At 37.6% G+C, this 19,809-nt stretch overlaps 1 protein-coding gene across 10 annotated transcripts in view; it reads left to right on the top strand.

The window, feature by feature from the left end:
• Ptpn20 (protein tyrosine phosphatase non-receptor type 20) overlaps positions 1 to 19,809 on the top strand; it is an 89,971-nt gene that overhangs the window by 19,937 nt on the left and 50,225 nt on the right. For 5 of the 10 annotated variants that reach the window (XM_052733931.1, XM_052733927.1, XM_052733929.1 and 2 more), the window contains exons 2-3: positions 7,314 to 7,405; positions 14,401 to 14,498. In XM_052733931.1, coding sequence (XP_052589891.1) covers positions 7,314 to 7,405; positions 14,401 to 14,498 — 190 coding nt within the window. The remainder of the gene's footprint in view (positions 1 to 7,313; positions 7,406 to 14,400; positions 14,499 to 19,809) is intronic. The other 5 variants (XM_052733932.1, XM_052733935.1, XM_052733938.1 and 2 more) reach the window with 1 other exon arrangement.

The raw sequence follows: 19,809 nt of genomic DNA on the forward strand, positions 1-19,809 counted from the left end.
ATAAAAACAATTTTTAAGATATAATTCATATCAAGTAATACAGCTTAAGAATTTTTTTTTAAAGAAAGAACATATCTTCGGGTGACTGTAGAACATCCAGAGTCCATCAGTTTTGAGTTTTTGGGGTTCCTTTCATCCTCTTCTTTCCTGGCAAGTATAGGTTTCTGAGAATAGGGCATTTTAGTAGTCGTGTTCCAAGCAACATCAGCCCCAGAAGTAACTGCCAGGGCAATTTGCTGAGTAGGTCATTTTAAGTAGTAGTTGGCATCTTTGACCCAGACTAAAATCCATGATGCAGAATTGGTCTTTCCATTGGAAGAGTGAGCTGGGGTGAAGACAGCACCTCAGCTGAAGATCTTTGTGGGCAGAGCATCTCCATGGATGAACTGGATTCTGTCCCCCTGAAGGCATTCTATACCATAGAGGAAACGGCAGTGACCTCTGTTGGAAACAGCTTACCTTCCTGTTTCTTCTCAAGGGCACAATACTGTCAGTGCACTGAGCTGCACGAAGTCAAAGCTGCTTGTAAAAGGAAATCTCTTCAGGGGCTTCACAACCTGAAGAAGCACTGTTTTACACAACATGCAGTAATGTAAGAGTAGGCATAGCTTGATCTCAACATTGTTGAGTTATACATCCTGTTCATTACCAAAGCTGCCGCTCAAAAACTGAATTAAATGTTCATCAGCTTTATATTAAATTTTTGTTTTTCATCCAGTTTGATTCTTGTTTTCTATAGGATTATCTCTGACTCACTGCACTCGAGTTTGGGAAAATATTAGAAATGTGTGTGCTTTTTTAAAATGGAATGTACCAGCAGTAACTTTATTTTCAGTATGAATATTGGTTATCTTAATAATTAGAAAAACAAAATTTATTAAAAAAACCTCCCAGCTATGTTAGAAAAAATTTTTAAATTTTTAGTTATTTATTTTATGTTCCAACCGCAGTTTCTCCTCCCTCCTCTCCTCCCAGTCCCTCCCCCGTACCACCCCTCTACCCCTCCAATCCTCTCCTCCTCCATTTCTATTCAGAAAAGGGCAGACCTTCCATGGATATCAACAAAACACAGCATATCAAGTTGCATTAAGACTAAGTATCTCACCTTGTATTAAGGCTGAGCAAGGCAACCCAGTATGAAGAATAGGGTCCCAAAAGCCAGCAAAAGTCAAAGACAGCCCCTATCTCACTGTTAGGAGTCCCACAAGAAGACCAAGCTACACAACTGTCCCATATATGCAGAGGGCTTAGATCAGTCCCAGGCAGGCTCCCTGGTGGGTGGCTCAGTCTCTGTGAGCCCCTATGAGCCCAGGTTAGTTGATTCTGTAGGTTTTCTAGTGACATTCTTGACCCCTCTCTCCTACAGTCTTTCTCCCTCTCTTCAGCAGGATTCCCTGAGCTCGGTCTAATGCTTGCCTGTGGGTCTCTGCATCTGTAGAAATAATTTTTTTTTTTTTTTTGGTTTTTTCGAGACAGGGTTTCTCTGTGTAGCTTTGTGCCTTTCCTGGGACTCACTTGGTAGCCCAGGCTGGCCTCGAACTCACAGAGATCCGCCTGGCTCTGCCTCCCGAGTGCTGGGATTAAAGGCGTGCGCCACTACCGCCCGGCCTAGAAATAATTTTTAAAAGGCATAAAATATTGTCTGATGTATGTTGACTTTTATAGATTTGGAACTAGTGATTATTGGATATAGATTAGTAAAGATTTCATTCTACTTATTTGTGTTCTAGAGAGATCCACTTTATGTATATTTATATAAAAAGAATAAGTCATTGCATTTGAGTTTTTCACACATTTAAGTTGTCAGGTATGGTGTATTTAAACCCTGATACTTAAATAAGAAATTATGTCTCTGCTTACCAAGGAATGGTTAGAACTTAACTGACCAAATTCTAAGGGAAATTAGCTTTGGCTTTAATTAAAAACAAGCTTTTGAACATATTTTTCAAGTATGTAGTTGGAAGGATGAAGGACTGATGTCATTCCTAGAGGTTCTTAGCACACAGTCATAGTGCCTCGGCACTCCTATGGGAGTGCTCCTCAGGTTTGTCCTTTGCCTCAGTACCAGCTGCAAGGCTTCTGTCAGCTTCCTTCAAAATACTTTCTTTTTCTATATTAAAGTAGAATTTCCAAGAAATTAAAAATGCAACTCATGTAAACTAGAAATCACACCTAGGATCTTAAACTTGTTAATTACTGAAGGAAGCAGGAAGGTAACAAAGGTTGTTCTGAGACAGCTGGAATATCTAGATTCTCATTGAACTGAGTTTGAACTAAGGTTCAAGTCAGTACTAGTTACATTTAAAACACTGCTTTCACAGCCTTGATGCAGGGGGAGGGCCTTGGACCTGCCTTATCTGCAATGTGCTAGGCTTTGCTTTTTCCCCATGGGAGGCCTACCTTTTCAGAGGAGGGGATGGGGAGTGGGCTGTGGAGGAAGGCTGGGGAGAGGGCAGGAAGAGTGATGAAGGAGGGATCTGTTGTTGATATGTGGGATGAATGAAAAATTTCTTAATAAAACAAACAAACAAAAAACCAAAACTCCCCACTGGTTAAGGATTAACACAACAGTAAATTCTTTCTTGGGTGTTATCTTCTCTATCAGAAAGAAAGCACTTGTATCACACCTAAACAGAAGTGCACAGGTTACTATATAAGTTCAACAAGTCTAGAAAACTTAGTAGTAAACAACTGAACAGATTATAATTTTCTTGAATAAATAATCATTGGAGTAGTTTGATATCATAAGACATTGGAAGAACATTTCACCTGTCTTTTTGCCTTATCAAATTTTAAGTAATTTTTTTAATATCTTATCTCTCCCTTTAAAAATATTTCTTTATCAAGACATTTACTTTAAATTCAGATTAATTTATTTTCAGGTAGCTAATAAAAAAGTATCTCCATGCTTTAAATCCCAGAATTTGAGAGGCTGAGGCAGGAGCTTTACTTTAGGTTCAAGGCCAGCCTGGGTTACATACTGAATTTTATGGAAGCCTTAGTTATAGAATGAGACTCTGTCTCAAAACCAAGAAACACACACACATGTTTTAGCTGATATAAACAATGAAAAATGATATTGTGGGGCAATCTCATGGCAAAGATTAGAAGATTAAAAAGTATTCATGTGAGGACTTTTGTAGATTGAATGAACTTGAACACCTCGATGGCAGGCTTTGCATCTGATTCTTTTTATTCCATGTTGAATTCCCAGTGCCTAATTTAGCACTGAAATGCATTTAAAGAACTGAGTGTCCTTTGAGTGACAATGACTGAATTAATAGTTCAAATGGAAAAATCCTCAAAATTACTACTGCAATTGCCTGGATTTGGCAATTCTCTGCCTCAGCCTCCCAAGTGCTGGGATTATGGATGTGTGGCACTATACCTAGCCTTGGCCATCATTTTTAGTGTTCTTCTCTTTATTCCTTCTGTATCCAACTTAACTCCTATTTCCTTTTCTGTCCTTCCATCCTTTTGGGGATTCCCCTGTCCAGCGTTATTGTATATTATGAGATAACCACTACAATCAAGCTGATAACATACCCAGCACTTTATATAACTAGCTGTCTTAGTGTTTGTATTGCTGTGATGAAACACCATGACTAAAAGGGAAGTTGGGAAGGAAATGGTTTATTTGGCTTACACTTCCATATTACTGTTGATCATCGAAGGAAGTCAGGACAGGAACTCAACCAAGGCTGGAATCTGGAGACAGGATCTGATGTGGAAGCCAAAGAGGAGTGCTGCTTACCGGCTTTCTTCCCCTGGCTTGCTCAGCTTGCTTTCTTATAGAACTCAGGACCACCAGCCAAGAGATGACATCACCCACCATCGGCTAGGCCCTCCCTCATTGATCACTAGTTGAGAAAATGCCTTACATCTGGCTCTCATGGAAGCATTTCCTTAACTGAGGCTCCTTTTCTCTGGTGACTCCAGCTTGTGTCAAGTTGACACACAAAACCAGCTAGTGCATTTTTATTTTTTGGTGTGTAGTAAGAACACTGAAAGTCTGCACTTGTAGCAGATTTCAAGTTATGATGGCAGTATCATTAAATATAGGAATGGTGCTGTACCTTCAGGATTTATTCATTTTGTGTAAGTAATACTTTATATCTTTTACCAACAACACCCTACTTGCCTTTGGTAATCACCATTCTCTTGTCTATTTCAATGCATGTGATTTTGAATTTCATTTGTATTTGAGATAAATACAGTTTTGTCTTTCTGTGTCTGGCTTACTTCACTGCCGCATGATTCTCAACAGACAAGATAATGGAACCAACCTACATGCCTGTCAAAGAAGAAATGGATAAATAAAATATTGTTAACATAAATATAATGCAGTAGTCACCATAATAAGAAGGAAATTCTGTCATTTATAACATAGATAAACCTATCTATGATCATGGAATGCATATGTTCTTTCTAGATATTTATTTCATTAACTTTGAGTGCAGTAGACCTAGCAGTTGGGATTTCTGGGCTTTATGATAATTCTAAGTTTTGTATGGAGACGCCGTACTGTTTTCTATAACAGTATGTATCCTCGCTAACAGCTAACAGCATTTAACTAGAGCTTTCTCAGCATCCTCGTCAACACTTGTTATCTTCTGCTTTTTAGTGGTAGTACTCTTTTTTCTTCTTTTTTTTTTTTTTTTTTTTTTTTTTTTGGTTTTTCGAGACAGGGTTTCTCTGCATAGTTTTGGTGCCTGTCCTGGATCTTGCTCTGTAGACCAGGCTGGCCTCGAACCTACAAAGATCTGTCTGGCTCTGCCTCCCGAGTGCTGGGATTAAAGGCGTGCGCCACCACTGCCCGGCGGTAGTACTCTTAACAGGTGTGTTGTCACACTCATGGTGCTTTTGACTTTCATTTTCCTACGTATCACTGATTTGAGCACCTTTTCATACATCTGGTCATTAGTTTTATTTCTTCTTTTGTCTAAGTGTCTAAATGTCTAAATTTAGCCTTCTACCCATTTTAGCATCAGGTTCTTTGTCTTCTTTCTTGTTGAGTTCTTAATTCCTTATATACTTCCAATAGCTCCTCATTCTCTAGGTTTCCTTTTCATTCTGGGTTTCGCTTTTTGGGTACTCTAGCTTGTTTATTTTTGCTTTTGTTACTTTTACTTTTGGTGTAATATCAAAAACCCATTACTCAAACCATTTTCAAGAATTGTTTCCCTCTAGTAGTTTTATAGTTTTGGTCTTATATTTTGAGATTTAATATAAATCTGTATTTATAAATTTTGACTTGACTTGCTTTTAGTTTGGGTTAGGGGTAGATTGTTATTTTTCTGCATGTGGATCCCCATTTTCCTAATACCACTTATTAAAGAGATTAGCCTTTTCTTTAAATTTAATTATTATGTTTTTACAATTTTATACATGAGTACTGTATATTATTTCCACCCCTACCTTTCCCAGTTCCAGCTCTTCCTGTGTCTGCTCTCCCTCTCAAATTCATGACCTTACACACACACACACACACACACACACACACACACACACACACACACGGAGCCCATTTAGTACTGTTCTTATGTATATGTGTTTAGAAATGACCATTTGGGATTAGGTAATCTATCAGGGAGCTCATTCCTGGAGAAAACTGATTCTCCTTTTCTCAACAGCCATTGATTGCTCATAGCCCTTGATCTAAGGGTGGGACCTTCATTATGCCAGTTTTATGTTGGCAACTATGTTGTTGTTGAGATTTCATAAATGTAGCTTTACTGACTTGACTATCATGTCTGGAAGACACTATCTAGCACAAACCATCCTAGTTATCTGTTCCTTACAATCAGCTCCCTCTTCAGTAACATTCTCTGAGCCTTAGGTATACAGGTTGTATTATGTCAATTAGAGCTAGGCACCCTGAGCTCACTTATTCTTTGCAATATAACCAGTTGTTGATTTCTTTAGTAGCTTCTATCTGCTGCAAAAAGAAGCTTCTTTGGTGAGAGGTGAGAGCTCCCTTACCTGTGGTTTTAAAATAAGTATTCAGATATTAAGTTAAATATTTATTATTTAGGAAAATAGCAGTAGTAGCTTCTCTTCTAGAGTCTTTGGCCTCTCTAGTCATGGGTGGTTGACTAGGTGTACAGTACCCGGCATGAGAGACTACCTTTTTCTTTATTGTGTATTCTTGGCCTCCTAGACAAAGATCAGTTGACAGTAAAAATGAGGATTTATATCTGTATTGAATATTACGTTTCATTAGTCCATGTGTATGTTTTTATGCTGGCACCATACTATTTTGATTATCACAGCTATAGCTCTGGAAAATCATTGAAATGAGGAAGTGTAATGGCTTTAGCTTTTTATTCTTGCTGAGGTTGCTTGGACTTTTCAGGATCTTTTGTAATGACTGCCTTGGAGGTATAAGCTATAGAGGTATGGGTAGTCATTTCCTGACTTTGCAGCTCCAACTCTAGAAGTCCTTCTGGTCCTCTATACTTGGACAGTCCAGGAAGCCTCTTTCACCCTCTTAGCACATGTATTATTCTTAGCTTTTCTCTTTTACTATAGACATGCTTAGCACATGTATTATTCTCAGCTTTTAATATAGATATGATATGACCCACATATTGATAATTATAACTTATTTTTGATTGAATTACTGTTTTAGAATATGCAGGATTTGAAAACTAAACATAGTGGGTCTGGATGTTGTTTTCACCTGCCATATCATTTTCCAGAACAGGCTATAAGCACTTTACCACAGCGTGCCACTTAACACTGTAAAACCCACCATCATTTGTGGAATCATGGCAAAAATAAATGTTACTAATTTGTTGTAAAATCACCACCTTGTGTTACTTTTGGTTTTCATTTCCCAAACGCCTATGATAATTTTTTCAGTTTGTTTTAGCTCAACTTTTTGAGACATGGTTTCTCTATCATGTAGTCCTGATTGTCTTGTGTAGAACTCTCTGTGTAGACCAGGCTGGCTGTAACTCACAGATATCCTCCTGTTTCATGGGCTCTGAAATACAGAATAATTTTATTTTATAGTTCTCAATGCATAGGTCCTATATACTTAAATTTTACTTGAAGAATATTTTCTTGACTAATATTGCAATTAAGAAAAAAGGAATTACCTAGAAATAAGCTTCTTAAATATAATATTAAGAAGCAAAATGTTCTTTGACATTGGTTTTTCAAAGCAGGGGGAAGAAATGATAAAAGATAAAGATGAGATTATTTGAAAAGTAGTTCCTTTTCTCTCATATAGCTTGACTTCTCTCAGTAAAATTTTACCTTCTCTTAGTGCTTCTCATATGATCAAGTCTTTGCTTCTCTTTGTTCAGGAAGAGGTAATGATGATGAATCTGATTTAGACGACCTGAATTTCCAGAAGTCTTTGCCTTCATCAAGTCAGAGAAAGACACCTACAAAAAAGGTATAACTGCAAGGGGAGCATTCTCTGCTAACTAATGGTGGTGGTAGTTAGATCATTGGCTTCACTCTTGTAGGAATTAGGAATAGGTGTTTATTTAGTTTTTCTCACAACACTTATGTCCTATTTAAAAAGAATACTTCTGATACTAAAAGTGACCAAAATAGAGATTGAGAAGACTGGCGGTTGTAGCCAGAGTTTCCTGTGTCCTTCTGGCTCCTGAAGTCACTCAGACCCAATCAAACACACAGAGACTTATATTACTTATAAACTGTATGGCCTAATGGCTCAGGCTTCTTGCTAGCTAGATCTTATATCTTAAATTAACCCATTTCTATAAATCTATACTTTGCCATGTGGCTGGTGGCTTACCGGTATCTTTACCTCTTACTTCTCATGGCGGTGGCGGCTGGCAGCATTTCCTGACTCAGCCTTCCACTTCCCAGCATTCTCTTCTCTCCTTATCCCACCAATACTGTACTTCCTGCCTGGCTATTGTTCAATCAGCATTTTATTTATCAATCAATCAGAGCAACACATTCACAGCATACAGAAAAACATTCCCAGCACTTCCCCTTTTCTTTTTTTTCAAAAAGTAAGGTTTTAACTTTAACATAGTAAAATTACATATAACAAAACAATTATAGTTACAATATCTAGTCTATTTATAATATCTAGTCTATTTGTATTTGGGAAATTTAAAGAAGATATCCTATCTATCCTATATTTGTGAGTCTAAAGTTTTATATCTACCTTATTTCTTATCATAACCAAGAAAAGCCATAATTATAACAGTCTAGTCTTCAACTACATCAAAGGCCTCAAAAGGATATAATATTACCTGAGAAATGGGAGATGGATGCAAGCAATTTTCGGGAGTCTTGTGAGAGTAGACAGAGACAGCTGGCAGCTTGGACAGTCATCCGAAGTTCCTCTGTAAAGTTGGGGCATCTGTCTTCAGCCCACAGGCCTAGAGTCTCTCAGTCCTATCTGTGTACTGTAGAATGTCTGGCAGTTTCCTCTGTGAATCAGGAACCTGAAGGACCATTTCGCTAAGCAAAGTTCAGTGGTCATCTTCCTATGGGTCCTGCATGTCCGGTCAATCAAGCAGTCGAGGCAAGAACAGTTTCTTGCTCAAATGGCTATTTTTGCCAAGAAGAAGATAAACTCCATATAGAGTGTCTTCAATGCCCATCCTCCTCTCTGAAGTAAATCGGTGCAGCCAGGAGCAGACATGTCTCACTGTACAGAAAGTCTAAATTTTTAAAACATTTAAATTATATCTATGTATACCTAGAAAACTTAACGTGACTATAAGTTTGACTATCATAGAAGACTAATCATTAATCTATATTTCTTAATTATCCATTACAATTTCAAATGAGCTGTACAAACATAATACCTTAAACAAGAGTAGAAATATACATACAGTATAACAAAATTAAGTTTAAACTTGTATCAATAAACTAAAATCTATACCAATGCAAAATATTTTAAACAAGTTGCTCTTTAAAAGTAGGTTCAATAATCTACCCTTTTATCCTCTCATATCTATATCATATCCCCTTTTCTTCTTTAGAAAGAGATTCCATTTATAATCAACCTGCTTTAAATAAAAATATAAGTTTTTCTCTGTCTGATACCAGAGGGCTCTTCAGATATGGGACACAAGAATCTCTCAATCTTTTTTTTTTTTTTTAAAGGAATATGCTTGGGTTTAGAGAAGGAGTTGAGCCAATTCTGTCTCCAAAGCCAGCTTGGTATATTTGGGAATTTGGGCGTAGTTTCTCATATTACTTCCTGCTGGATGAGGGTGCTGTATTCTCATGGGGACATAAAGAAAATTTTAGACTTATGGCGTAGTCCGTGAGGCTGTATTGTCTGAGCCAGTTGCCTTGAAACCATTCTGGATGTTGGGTATTCTGGGCCGTGGTGTCATTGGAGACCTTTCAGGGGGTCTTGGTTAGTCAAACCTGATGTATCTTAATCTGGAACAAATCTATAGCATCTTGCTTTCTGTGGAAACAAAAGCAGGGTCTCTTTTCCAAAGCAACATATCCTTAGATCCAAATTTTGAAATCAAGATACCTTTAAAATATACATATTGGTTTAACTCAGCAGTCTTTACAATCAAATGTCTTTCTGCAATTAAAACTCCCAAAGACAACACAATCCAGATTCTCTGTGTGATATCCATCTTTACATGGCTTATTTTTTTATATTACTTTTATTTTCTCTTTAAAGACTTTATTTTTTAAAACTATCTATTTCTTTATATAACTGTATATATTACTTTTTGTCTCTCTTTCAAGCCTACATACAGTTTTATACACATTGTAAATTATTCCATCTGAATCTGTCTTATTGTGAACCTCTTGCTTTAACTGCAGCATTTCTAAGACTAAAACGGCAGCAGTGGCTGCTGGCTCCACCCAGGTGGGCCTAGCTTTCCAACGTCGCGGAACTATGTTTACGCCAGCTTTGGGGGAACCATGTTCACTACTGGACTCTGGGAGGCAGTGGGTCTATGCCTCTATCAAAGCAGCGTGTAGCCCAGAAACCTTTTTTTCCCCCCTATACTAGCAAAGGCTAAATCTACCACAAAGTATAATGTGTGGCTTGCAGATGCCTCATTCCTGCCATGCTATAGGTCAAGCCCACACGCATGAACCCACCATAGAGTAGCTCAAGCCTGCAGGCTGCTGCTAACTTGAGAGTGACAACTAGGAAGCTGTTTTTAGCTCCTTTTAGAATCTTCTTTCTCAGGTTTTAGGTGGAAATTCGTGCTCCGTGTTGGACGCCATTTGTAGCTGGAGTTTCCTGTGTCTACCCGGCTCCTGCAGCTGCTCAGACCCAATTAAACACACAGAGACTTATATTACTTATAAACTGTATGGCCTAATGGCTCAGGCTTCTTGCTAGCTAGAACTTATATCTTAAACTAATCCATTTCTATAAATCTATACCTTGCCATGTGGCTGGTGGCATCTCCTGACTCAGCCTTCCACTTCCCAGCATTATCCTCTCTCCTTATCTTGCCTGTATTTCCTGCCTGGCTACTGGCTAATCAGCATTTTATTTATCAATCAATCAGAGCAACACTTTCACAGCATGCAGAAAGACATCCCCAGCAGGAGGGTTTTGTTTTTGCCAATCTAAAGAAAACTGCTTTCATTGTTGCCCTGGAAATTTTACTTGTTTTGACATTCACACCATTTTGTGTTACTACGAGGTACAAAATAAAAATGAAATATGAAGCACACTTAGATACATTGATGTTAAATTTTTATTAATAGGAACAATATGGTATATTATCTTCAAATTTTAGAAAGACAATGTTACAAAGAATCTAGCAAGATCAGTATTCTTAGCATACTGTCTTCCTTGGGGAGCTGCTGCCAGGCTTAGCACAAAGAGGGAAGTGTATTTTAAGCTTATAGAGTCTTGCTAGAGAATTAAGACTTGTGTCTATATATCCTCCTCCCTCACTGTGCAAGCCGCTTTTTCTTTTTCTCTTATCCAATCAACTGGAGCTTGGGGACTTTGATGATGGTGCTGCCCCCTCTTTCATCTCCTAAAGTTCCAGCAGAAATAGAAAGATCTGTACCATGAGCAAGTACTTCTCTTCACACTTCCCATCCATTTCTTTCACACTTCTGCTTCTACCTCAGGCTGACAAGAGTGCTGCTTTAAAGAGTGATGCAGCTTGGTTGCAGTCTGTAGTGTTGTCTACCCTTCCATTATATGTGAGGTAGATACATCAAGGTCATCATCACATCTGGCTTGGAATCTCTATCTTAGTGTAGTGTTTCCTCTAGCAAGCCTCCATGTCCTAATTGTTCCATAACTTCCCCAATCAGCACCACCAACTGGGGACCAAGTGTTCAGATACATGAGCCTGTGAGGACATTTCTCATTCAAGCTACCATACCAGCAACCATTTAACTACCTATAGATCCTCATGGAGGGGTGGGACCTTGTGAAGCTCATGCCCCTAGTTTAAGTTAACTGCCTAAAATCCTCAGGGAGGGGCTGGAGAGATAGCTCAGAGTTAAGAGTCCTGATTGCTTTTACAGAGGACCTGGGTTCAATTCCCAGCACCCACATGGCAACTCACGGCTGCCTGTAACTCCAGTTCCAGGGGACCTGACACCCATGGCAAAACACTAATGCACATAAAATAAAAATAAATAAATTAAAAAATCAACCCCCCTTAAAATCTTCAGGGCAGGTGAACCTTGTTGTAACTTCCTCTCCCATGACAGGATGCTGAGTGTCCACTCTTGTGCAGGTTATTATAGTTGCTGTGAGTTCAAAAGTGCCATGTCTGTGTCATGCCCAGGAGACAGCGCTCTACATGGATTACTCTTATCTTCTGGTTCTTTCTGTCCTGTCTGCTACAATGTTTCACTCCCCAAGTGTTAGAGAATATTGTGATATAAAATTCCCATTTATGGTTAAACATTCAACAGTCACTTACTCTTAGCACTTTGGCCAGTTATGAGTCTCTGCTATTTTTACTGCTCATTGCAAAAAATGAAGCTTCTCTGACCAAATACAACAGCAACAATAATATATGGGAAGAAACACAATTATTGAGAAGATAATTTGATGAATACATTGTAGACACTTATCAAAGCAGTAGCTGTAGCTTCCTTAGTAGGGTCTATGACTTCCTCAGCCACAGGCTTTTGACCAGGTTTATGAAAATAGAATTGTTCCTATGGAGTAGGCTTTAGTCCTAATTAGTAAGGGGTTAGCTGCCCCAGAACAGACTTGCCACTGCTGTACCAGTGGACACATCTTGACTGACCGGTCAGAAGAATAGCATGTGGTGTCTGTGGCTCAGCAAGATTATTGATGGTATCCCTCCCCAGCATGCTCATTATACTTTTCTAGCATTGGGAGGGCTAACCAGCAGGTAGCTTCCATCTCAGCTTGATTTCTGTCTGTCTTAAAACCAGAGCATTACTTTCTTAGCAAGAGACTCTAGTGTCTTCTACTGTCTAGTTGCAGTGAGCAACCAGCCACAGTGGCGATCGCCTGTATTGTTTTAGGGTCTCAGGAACGTCCCTTAACAACAGCTTGTAGGGAAGTAGTCCAGCCCTGGCACTGGCATCATTCAATAACTGTGGTTTCTGGGATCAATTTTAGCCATCCATACAGGATACTTCTGTTCAAACTCTTGCTGTTGTTTTTTTAAAATTTTTGTTTTAAAAATTAGCTTTATATAACTTTGATTCCTGTGTACATTTTTGTTTTGAAACAGGGTCTCCCTATGTAGCATAGGCTGGCTTTGAACTCATGATTCTCATTGCTTCCCATCTCCTATATGCTAGAATTATAGGCATGTACCACCATGTCAAACTTGGTTCTTTCTAAAATGGAATATATTTTGTGACTCAATTTTTGTTTATCTTGTCAAATTTTATGGCATTGTTTACCTAAGAAGAGTTTTGATATGTTTCCTACTTCTAAGTAATATCTCATAACATTCCTGGATGGCTTTTGGAATATATAAGGGGAGATTAACTAATTTTAACAGAATTTACTTAACTTATATTTCATAAGACAATTTGATATTGTAATTACTTGCTTTCTTTTTTAATATGATGTCTCTTAGAAATTTTGTTTTTTATAGACTTGTAAATTTAATACTAGAAGATGGTTAAATATTTGTGTATACTCATTTTAGTTATGAAGAAATTGACACTTACAAGATGAAGTAATTGGGTTGTGACTATATGGCTCTTCAGGAGCAGAGAAAAGACCCTGCCTCCTAAGATTACTATTTTCACTATATTTTGTCCAGCAAGGATATCCTTGTTGTATACAGTGTAGAAAAACTTAGGCCCTTCAGAAAAAATTACCCAACCCTTTCTTTAATTTGCTATTAATTTATTCACTGAGCAATTGCCCAAAGACCTGGCATCTTAATGATGTATTGTGTTTCTTCTTGTTTTGGTATTGTTAGCTAATCTCATTTCATTCAACCAGAGACATGATAGAGCCTTCAGCTTGAATTTCAGTTATCTAGAATAGTTTGCTTTAAAATAGTTTTAAAAGATTTATTTATTTTGTTTTATGCATAAGAGTGTTTTGTCTGCATGTATGTGTGTGACCCATATTCATGATTGTATCCATGGATGTTAGAAGAGGTATTGAATCACGTAGAATGGAACTGGAGTTGCAGAGGTTGTGAGCTCCCACATGGGTACTGGGAACTGAACCTGGGTTCTTTGAAAGAACAACAGGTGTTCTTAACCCCTGAGCCATCTCACCAGCCTCTAGAATAGTTTACTTCTTTAAAAATGTTATTGTATTGATTTTAAAATATGATTTGAAAAGAATCTTTATATGATTTTTTATCCCTCTAATTAAATTCAGTGTTTGCAACCAATGAGCCATATACAATACAGAATGTTACAAGTATATGAAAGAAGAATAACAATTTTCCCTTAGGCAGTGCAAGATTTCATGGTGAAGACACATGTAGAGTTGTTGAATTTAAATTGTGAAAGTACTAAAGTAAAGCTATAATGTTAAGAATTTTATATTCACAGTAAATAGAATGTCAAAAGTACTTACATGAATTTCTTTTAGCCTGTTGTAATAACCAATTTTTTCAAATGAAGCTAATTTTTATTAGCTTTAGGCAGTTAAATATCCAATGAATATTATTTATATTTAATGTAATAAATATTAATTTAAATTATTAAAATTAAAATATTCACATATAAAGAAAATATATAATTAATAAGTATTAATTATATAATGATATTAATAATCTGCACTCTATTTTGGAAAATTGGGGACTATTTACTAAGTTCGTGTACATTTGAAGTGATTTTTCAGAGAGTTAAATAATACTGCGTGGTTACTATTTTAATTACATCATTAGAGATCTTACTATTTTTAAGACTATAGCAACAATATTTCTTTTAACTATATTTTCCTAAAATTGTGTCTATAATTTGTTTCCTTTTTTATGCCTTTAGGTTTTTGAGAATAAAGTTAAATCAGAGACGGTGAAATCCTCTCCTCTGACATTCTCAAGTAAGAATTATGAGTATCTTTTTCAAGAGCCTTCAGAAAGGTAAAAAAAAAATATTTTTTGAGTTTTCTATTTATTGTCTTCATATTTATGTTGGCCCTCTAAATGGAGGTGGTGATCAAGAACCCTTAATATCTGATCATTTTTCACAATGCAGTTCTTTTTAAACCCAATTTATCTTTCTTAGAAATAAGATTTTTATCACATCATAAATGTAATATTAACAATAAAAAGAAGTTCTCAAAAGATTTAGTATCTGTATTATCTCAGTAGGTACAAAGTGTAGACTGAAGTTTCTCAGTCCCACCTGGGCAGCAGCCATTTTTATAAAATAATCATTCAGAGGCTTAATTTTAATTACAGACTGTTTGGCCTATATCTCAGGTTTATTGCTAGCTAGCTAGCTATTACATCTTACATTAATCTGTTACTTTTTTAATACTTTTTTATTTAAAAAATTTTCCTTTCCTTTTACATACGACCCCAGTTCCCCCTCCCTTCCCTTCTCCTGCTCCCCCCCCAACTTACTCCCATCCCACCCCTGTTCCCTCCTCATAAAGACCGGCCTCCCTTGGGTAGTCAACACAGGCTGGCATAACAAGTTGGGGCTGGACCTAGCCCCTCCCCACTGCATCAAGGCTGAGTAAGGCATTGCACTATAGGGAATGGGCTCTAAAAAGCCAGTGCGTGTACCCAGGATAAGTCCTGGTCCCATTGCCAGGGGACCCAAAAACACATTAAGCCACACAACTTTCACCCACATTCAGAGGGCCTAGTTCGGTCCCATGCAGGCTCCACAGCTGTCATTCCAGAGTCCATGAGCTCCTACTAGCTTAGGTCAGCTATCTCTGTGGTTTACCCCATCGTGATCCTGACCCCCCCTTGCTCTTATAATCCTTCCTACCTCTCTTCAACTGAACTCCAGGATCTTGGCCAAGTGCTTGGCTGTGGGTCTCTGCACACACAGTCACTGAATGTAGGTTATATGATGACAATTAGGGTAGACACCAATCACCAAATTAGCAGGGGAAGGCTAGTTCAAGCACCTTCTCCACCATTGCTGAGACTTAGCTGGGGATAATCTTGTGAGTTCCTAGGGTTTTCTCTAGCTGCAGATTTGACCCCATCCCCTTAATGGTACACTGTCAAGACATCTGTTTCAGTGCTCTCCCCCACCTCTGTCTCCCTCCAAACTTGGCCATCTCTAGACCTCATGTTCCCACCTCCCATCCCCTCCCCTCTATTCCCCTTTCCCAGTTTACCCAGGAGATGTTAACCTTTCCCTTCCTGGGGTGATCCATGTGTGTTCCTCTTAGTGTCCTCCTCTTTACCTAGCTTTTCTGGTGTTGTGGATTGTAGCCTGGTTATCCCTTTGTTTTGCGAGTATATACCATGTTTGTCTTTCTGGGTCTGTATTACCTTACTCAGGATTATTTTTTTCTAGTTCTATCCATTTGCCTGCAAACTTCATGATGACATTGATTTTATCACTGCGTAATACTCCCTTGTGTAAATGTACCACATTTTCTTTATCCATTCTTCGGTTGAGGGGCACCTAGGTTGTTTCCAGGTTCTGGCTATTACGAATAATGCTGCTATGAACATAGTTGAGAAGATGTCCTTGTGGTATGGTTGAGCATCTTTTGGGTATATGCCCAGGAGAAGTGGGTCTTGAGGTAGGTTGATTCCCAATTTTCTGAGATACCACCATACTGATTTCCAGAGTGGCTGTACAAGATTGCATTCCCACCAGCAGTGGAGGAGTGTTTTCCTTTCTCCACATGCTCTTCAACATAAGCTGTCATCTGTGTTTTTGATCTTAACCATTCTGACAGGTGTAAGATGGTATCTTAGAGTCATTTTGATTTGCATTTCCCTGATGGCTAAGGATGTTGAACATTTCCTTACATGTCTTTCGGCCATTTGAAATTTTTGTGTTGAGAATTCTCTGTTTAGCTTTGTAGCCCATTTTTTAATTGGATTATTGATACTTTTCTGTCTAATTTCTTGAGTTCTTCATATATTTTTGGAGATCAACTCTCTATCAGATGTGGGGTTGGTAAAGATCTTTTCCCATTCTGTAGGCTGCCTTTTTGTCTTGTTGACAGTGTCCTTTGCCTTACAGAAACTTCTCAGTTTTAGGAAGTCCCATTTATTAATTGTTGCTCTCAGTGTCTGTGCTACTGGTGTTATATTTTGGAAGTGGCCTCCTGTGCCAGTGTGTTCAAGGTTACTTCCCACTTTCTCTTCTATGAAGTTCAATGTAACTGGATTTATGTGAGGTCTTTGATCCATTTGGACTTGAGTTTTGTACATGGCAATAGATAAGTATCTATTTTCATTCTTCTACAATGTAGATATTCAGTTATGCCAGCACCATTTGTTGAAGATGTTGTCTTTTTTCCATTGTATAATTTTTTTCTTCTTTGTCAAAAATCAGGTGTTTGTAGGTGTGTGGATTAATGTCAGGGTCTTTGATTCGATTCCATTGATCCATGTATCTGTTTTTGTGCCAGTACCAAGCTGTTTTTATTATTATAGCTCTATAGTAGAGCTTCAAGTCAGGGATGATGATGGCTCTGGAAGTTCCTTTATTGTTTTGGCTATCCTGGGTTTTTTGTTTTTCCATATGGAGTTGAATATTGTTCTTTTAAGGTCTGTGAAGAATTGCATTGGGATTTTGATGGGGATTGCATTGAATCTGTAGATTGCTTTTGATAAGATTGCCATTTTTACTATGTTGGTCCTACCTATCCATGAGCATGGGAGATCTTTCCATTTTCTGATATCTTCTTCAATTTCTTTCTTCAAAGACTTAAAGTTCTTGTCAAATAGATCTTTGACTTTTTTGGTTAGAGTTACCCCAAGATATTTTATGTTATTTGTGGCTATTGTAAAAGTTGATATTTCTCTAATTTCTCTCTCAGCCCATTTATCATTTGTATATAGGAGGGCTACTGAGTTTTTTGAGTTAATCTTGTATCATACCACATTACTGAAGGTGTTTATCAGCTGTAGGAGTTCCTGGTAGAATTTTTGGGGATACTTATGTATACTATCATATCATCTGCAAATAGTAAAAGTTTGACTTCTTCCTTCCCAATTTGTATTCCCTTGATCTCCGTTTGTTGTCTTATTACTCTAGTTAGAACTTCGAGTACTATATTAAATAGGTATTCAGAGAGTGGACAACCTTGTCTTGTTCCAGATTTTAGTGGGATCACTTTGAGTTTCTTGCCATTTAGTTTGGTGTTGGCTGTTGACTTGCTGTATATTGCCTTTATTATGTTTAGGTATGTTCCTTGTATCCCTGATCTCTCTAAGACCTTTATCATGAAGGGGTATTGGATTTTGTCAAAGGCTTTCCTAGCATCTAATGAGATGATCATGTGTGTTTTTTTTCTTTAAAGTTTGTTTCTATGGTAGATTACATTGACAGATTTTTGTATGTTGAGCCATCCCTGCATCTCTGGAATGAAGCCTAATTGATCATGGTGAATTGTAGCTTGAGTTTTCCTGCCTGGCCCACAGTCAGGACAAATCTCTCTCACCCGCCAGTCCCACAGTCGCTCAAACCCGATCAAGTAAACACAGACACTTATATTGGTTTTAAACTGTATGGCCGTGGCAGGCTTCTTGTTAACTGTTCTTACAGTTTAAATTAATCCATTTTTATTAATCTATACCTTGTCATGTGGCTTGTGACTTACCGGTACTTTACATCTTTCTTGTCCTGATGGCGGCTGGCAGTGTCTTTCTCACCAGCTTCTTGTTTTTTCAATTTTTTTCTCTGTTAGTCTCGCCTATACTTCCTGCCTGGCCATTGCCAATCAGTGATTTATTTATTGACCAATCAGTAACACATTTGACATACAGACCATCCCACAGCAGTGAATGATTTTTTTTTATGCATTCTTGGATTTTGTTTGCTAGTATTTTATTGAGAATTTTTGCATCAATGTTCATGAGTTGATTGGTCTGTAATTCTCTTTCTTTGTTGCATCTTTATGTCATTTGGGTATCAGGGTAACTGTAGCCTCGTAAAAGGAGTTTGGCAATTTTCCTTCTGTTTCTATTGTGTGGAACAATTTCAGGAGTATTGGCATTAGCTCTTCTTTGAAATTCTGATAGAATTCTGTGCCGAAACCATCTGGCCCTGGGCTTTTTTTGGTTGGGAGACTTTTGATGACTGCTTCTATTTCCTTAGGGGTTATGGGTCTATTTAAATTGTTTATATGATCTTGATTTAATTTTGGTATGTGGTATCTATCCAAAAAATTGTCCATTTCTTTCACATTTTCTGATTTTGTGGAGTACAGGTTTTCGAAGTATTACTCAATGATTCTCTGGATTTCCTCAGTGTCTGTTATTATGTCTCCCTTTTCATTTCTGATTTTGTTAATTTGGATATTCTCTCTCTGCTTTTTGGTTAGTTTGGATAAGGGTTTGTCTATCTTGTTGATTTTCTCAAAGAACCAACCCTTTGTTTCACTGATTCTTTGTATTGTTTTCTTTGTTTTGATTTTATTGATTTTAGCCCTCAGTTTGATTATTTCCTACCATCTGCTCTTCCTAGGTGAGTTTGCTTCTTTTTGTTCTAGAGCTTTCATGTGTGCTGTTAAGTCACTAGTGTGAGATTTCTCCAAATTCCTTATGTAGGCATTTAGCACTATGAACTTTCCTCTTAGCACTGCTTTCATAGTGTCACATAAGTTTTGGTATATTGTGTATTCATTTTCATTGAATTCTAGAAAGTATTTAATTTCTTTCTTTTTTTCCTCCTTGACCCAGTGGTGATTCCATTGAGCATTGTTCAGTTTCCATGAGTTTGTAGACTTTCAGGATTTTGTGTTGTTGAATTCTGTCTTTAAGCCATGGTGATCTGATAAAATACAGGGGAGTTTCCAATTTTTTTGTATCTGTTGAGATTTGTTTTGTTACCGAGTATGTGGTCAGTTTTGGAGAAGGTTCCATGTGGTGCTGAAAAGAATGTATATTCTTTTGTGTTTGGGTGAAATGTTCTATAGATGTCTGTTAGGTCCATTTGAGTCATAACATGTAAGTTCCCTTATTTCTCTGTTAAGTTTCTGTCTGGCAGACCTGTCCAGTGGTGAGAAAGGGGTGTTGAAGTCTCCCACTATTTGTGTGTAGGGTTTGATGTGTGATTTGAGCTTTAGCAATTTCTTTTACAAATGTAGGTGCCCTTGTATGTGGATTATAAATGTTCAGAATTTAGATTTCATCTTGATGGATTTTTCCTTTGATGAATATGGAATGTCCTTCTTTATCTCTTTTGATTGATTTTAGTTTGAAGTATATTTTGTTGGATATTAGGATAGCTACACCAGCTTGT

Source organism: Peromyscus californicus, unplaced genomic scaffold, assembly GCF_007827085.1.
Source record: "Peromyscus californicus insignis strain IS unplaced genomic scaffold, ASM782708v3 Scaffold_12__1_contigs__length_115047231, whole genome shotgun sequence".
Taxonomy (NCBI): domain Eukaryota; kingdom Metazoa; phylum Chordata; class Mammalia; order Rodentia; family Cricetidae; genus Peromyscus; species Peromyscus californicus.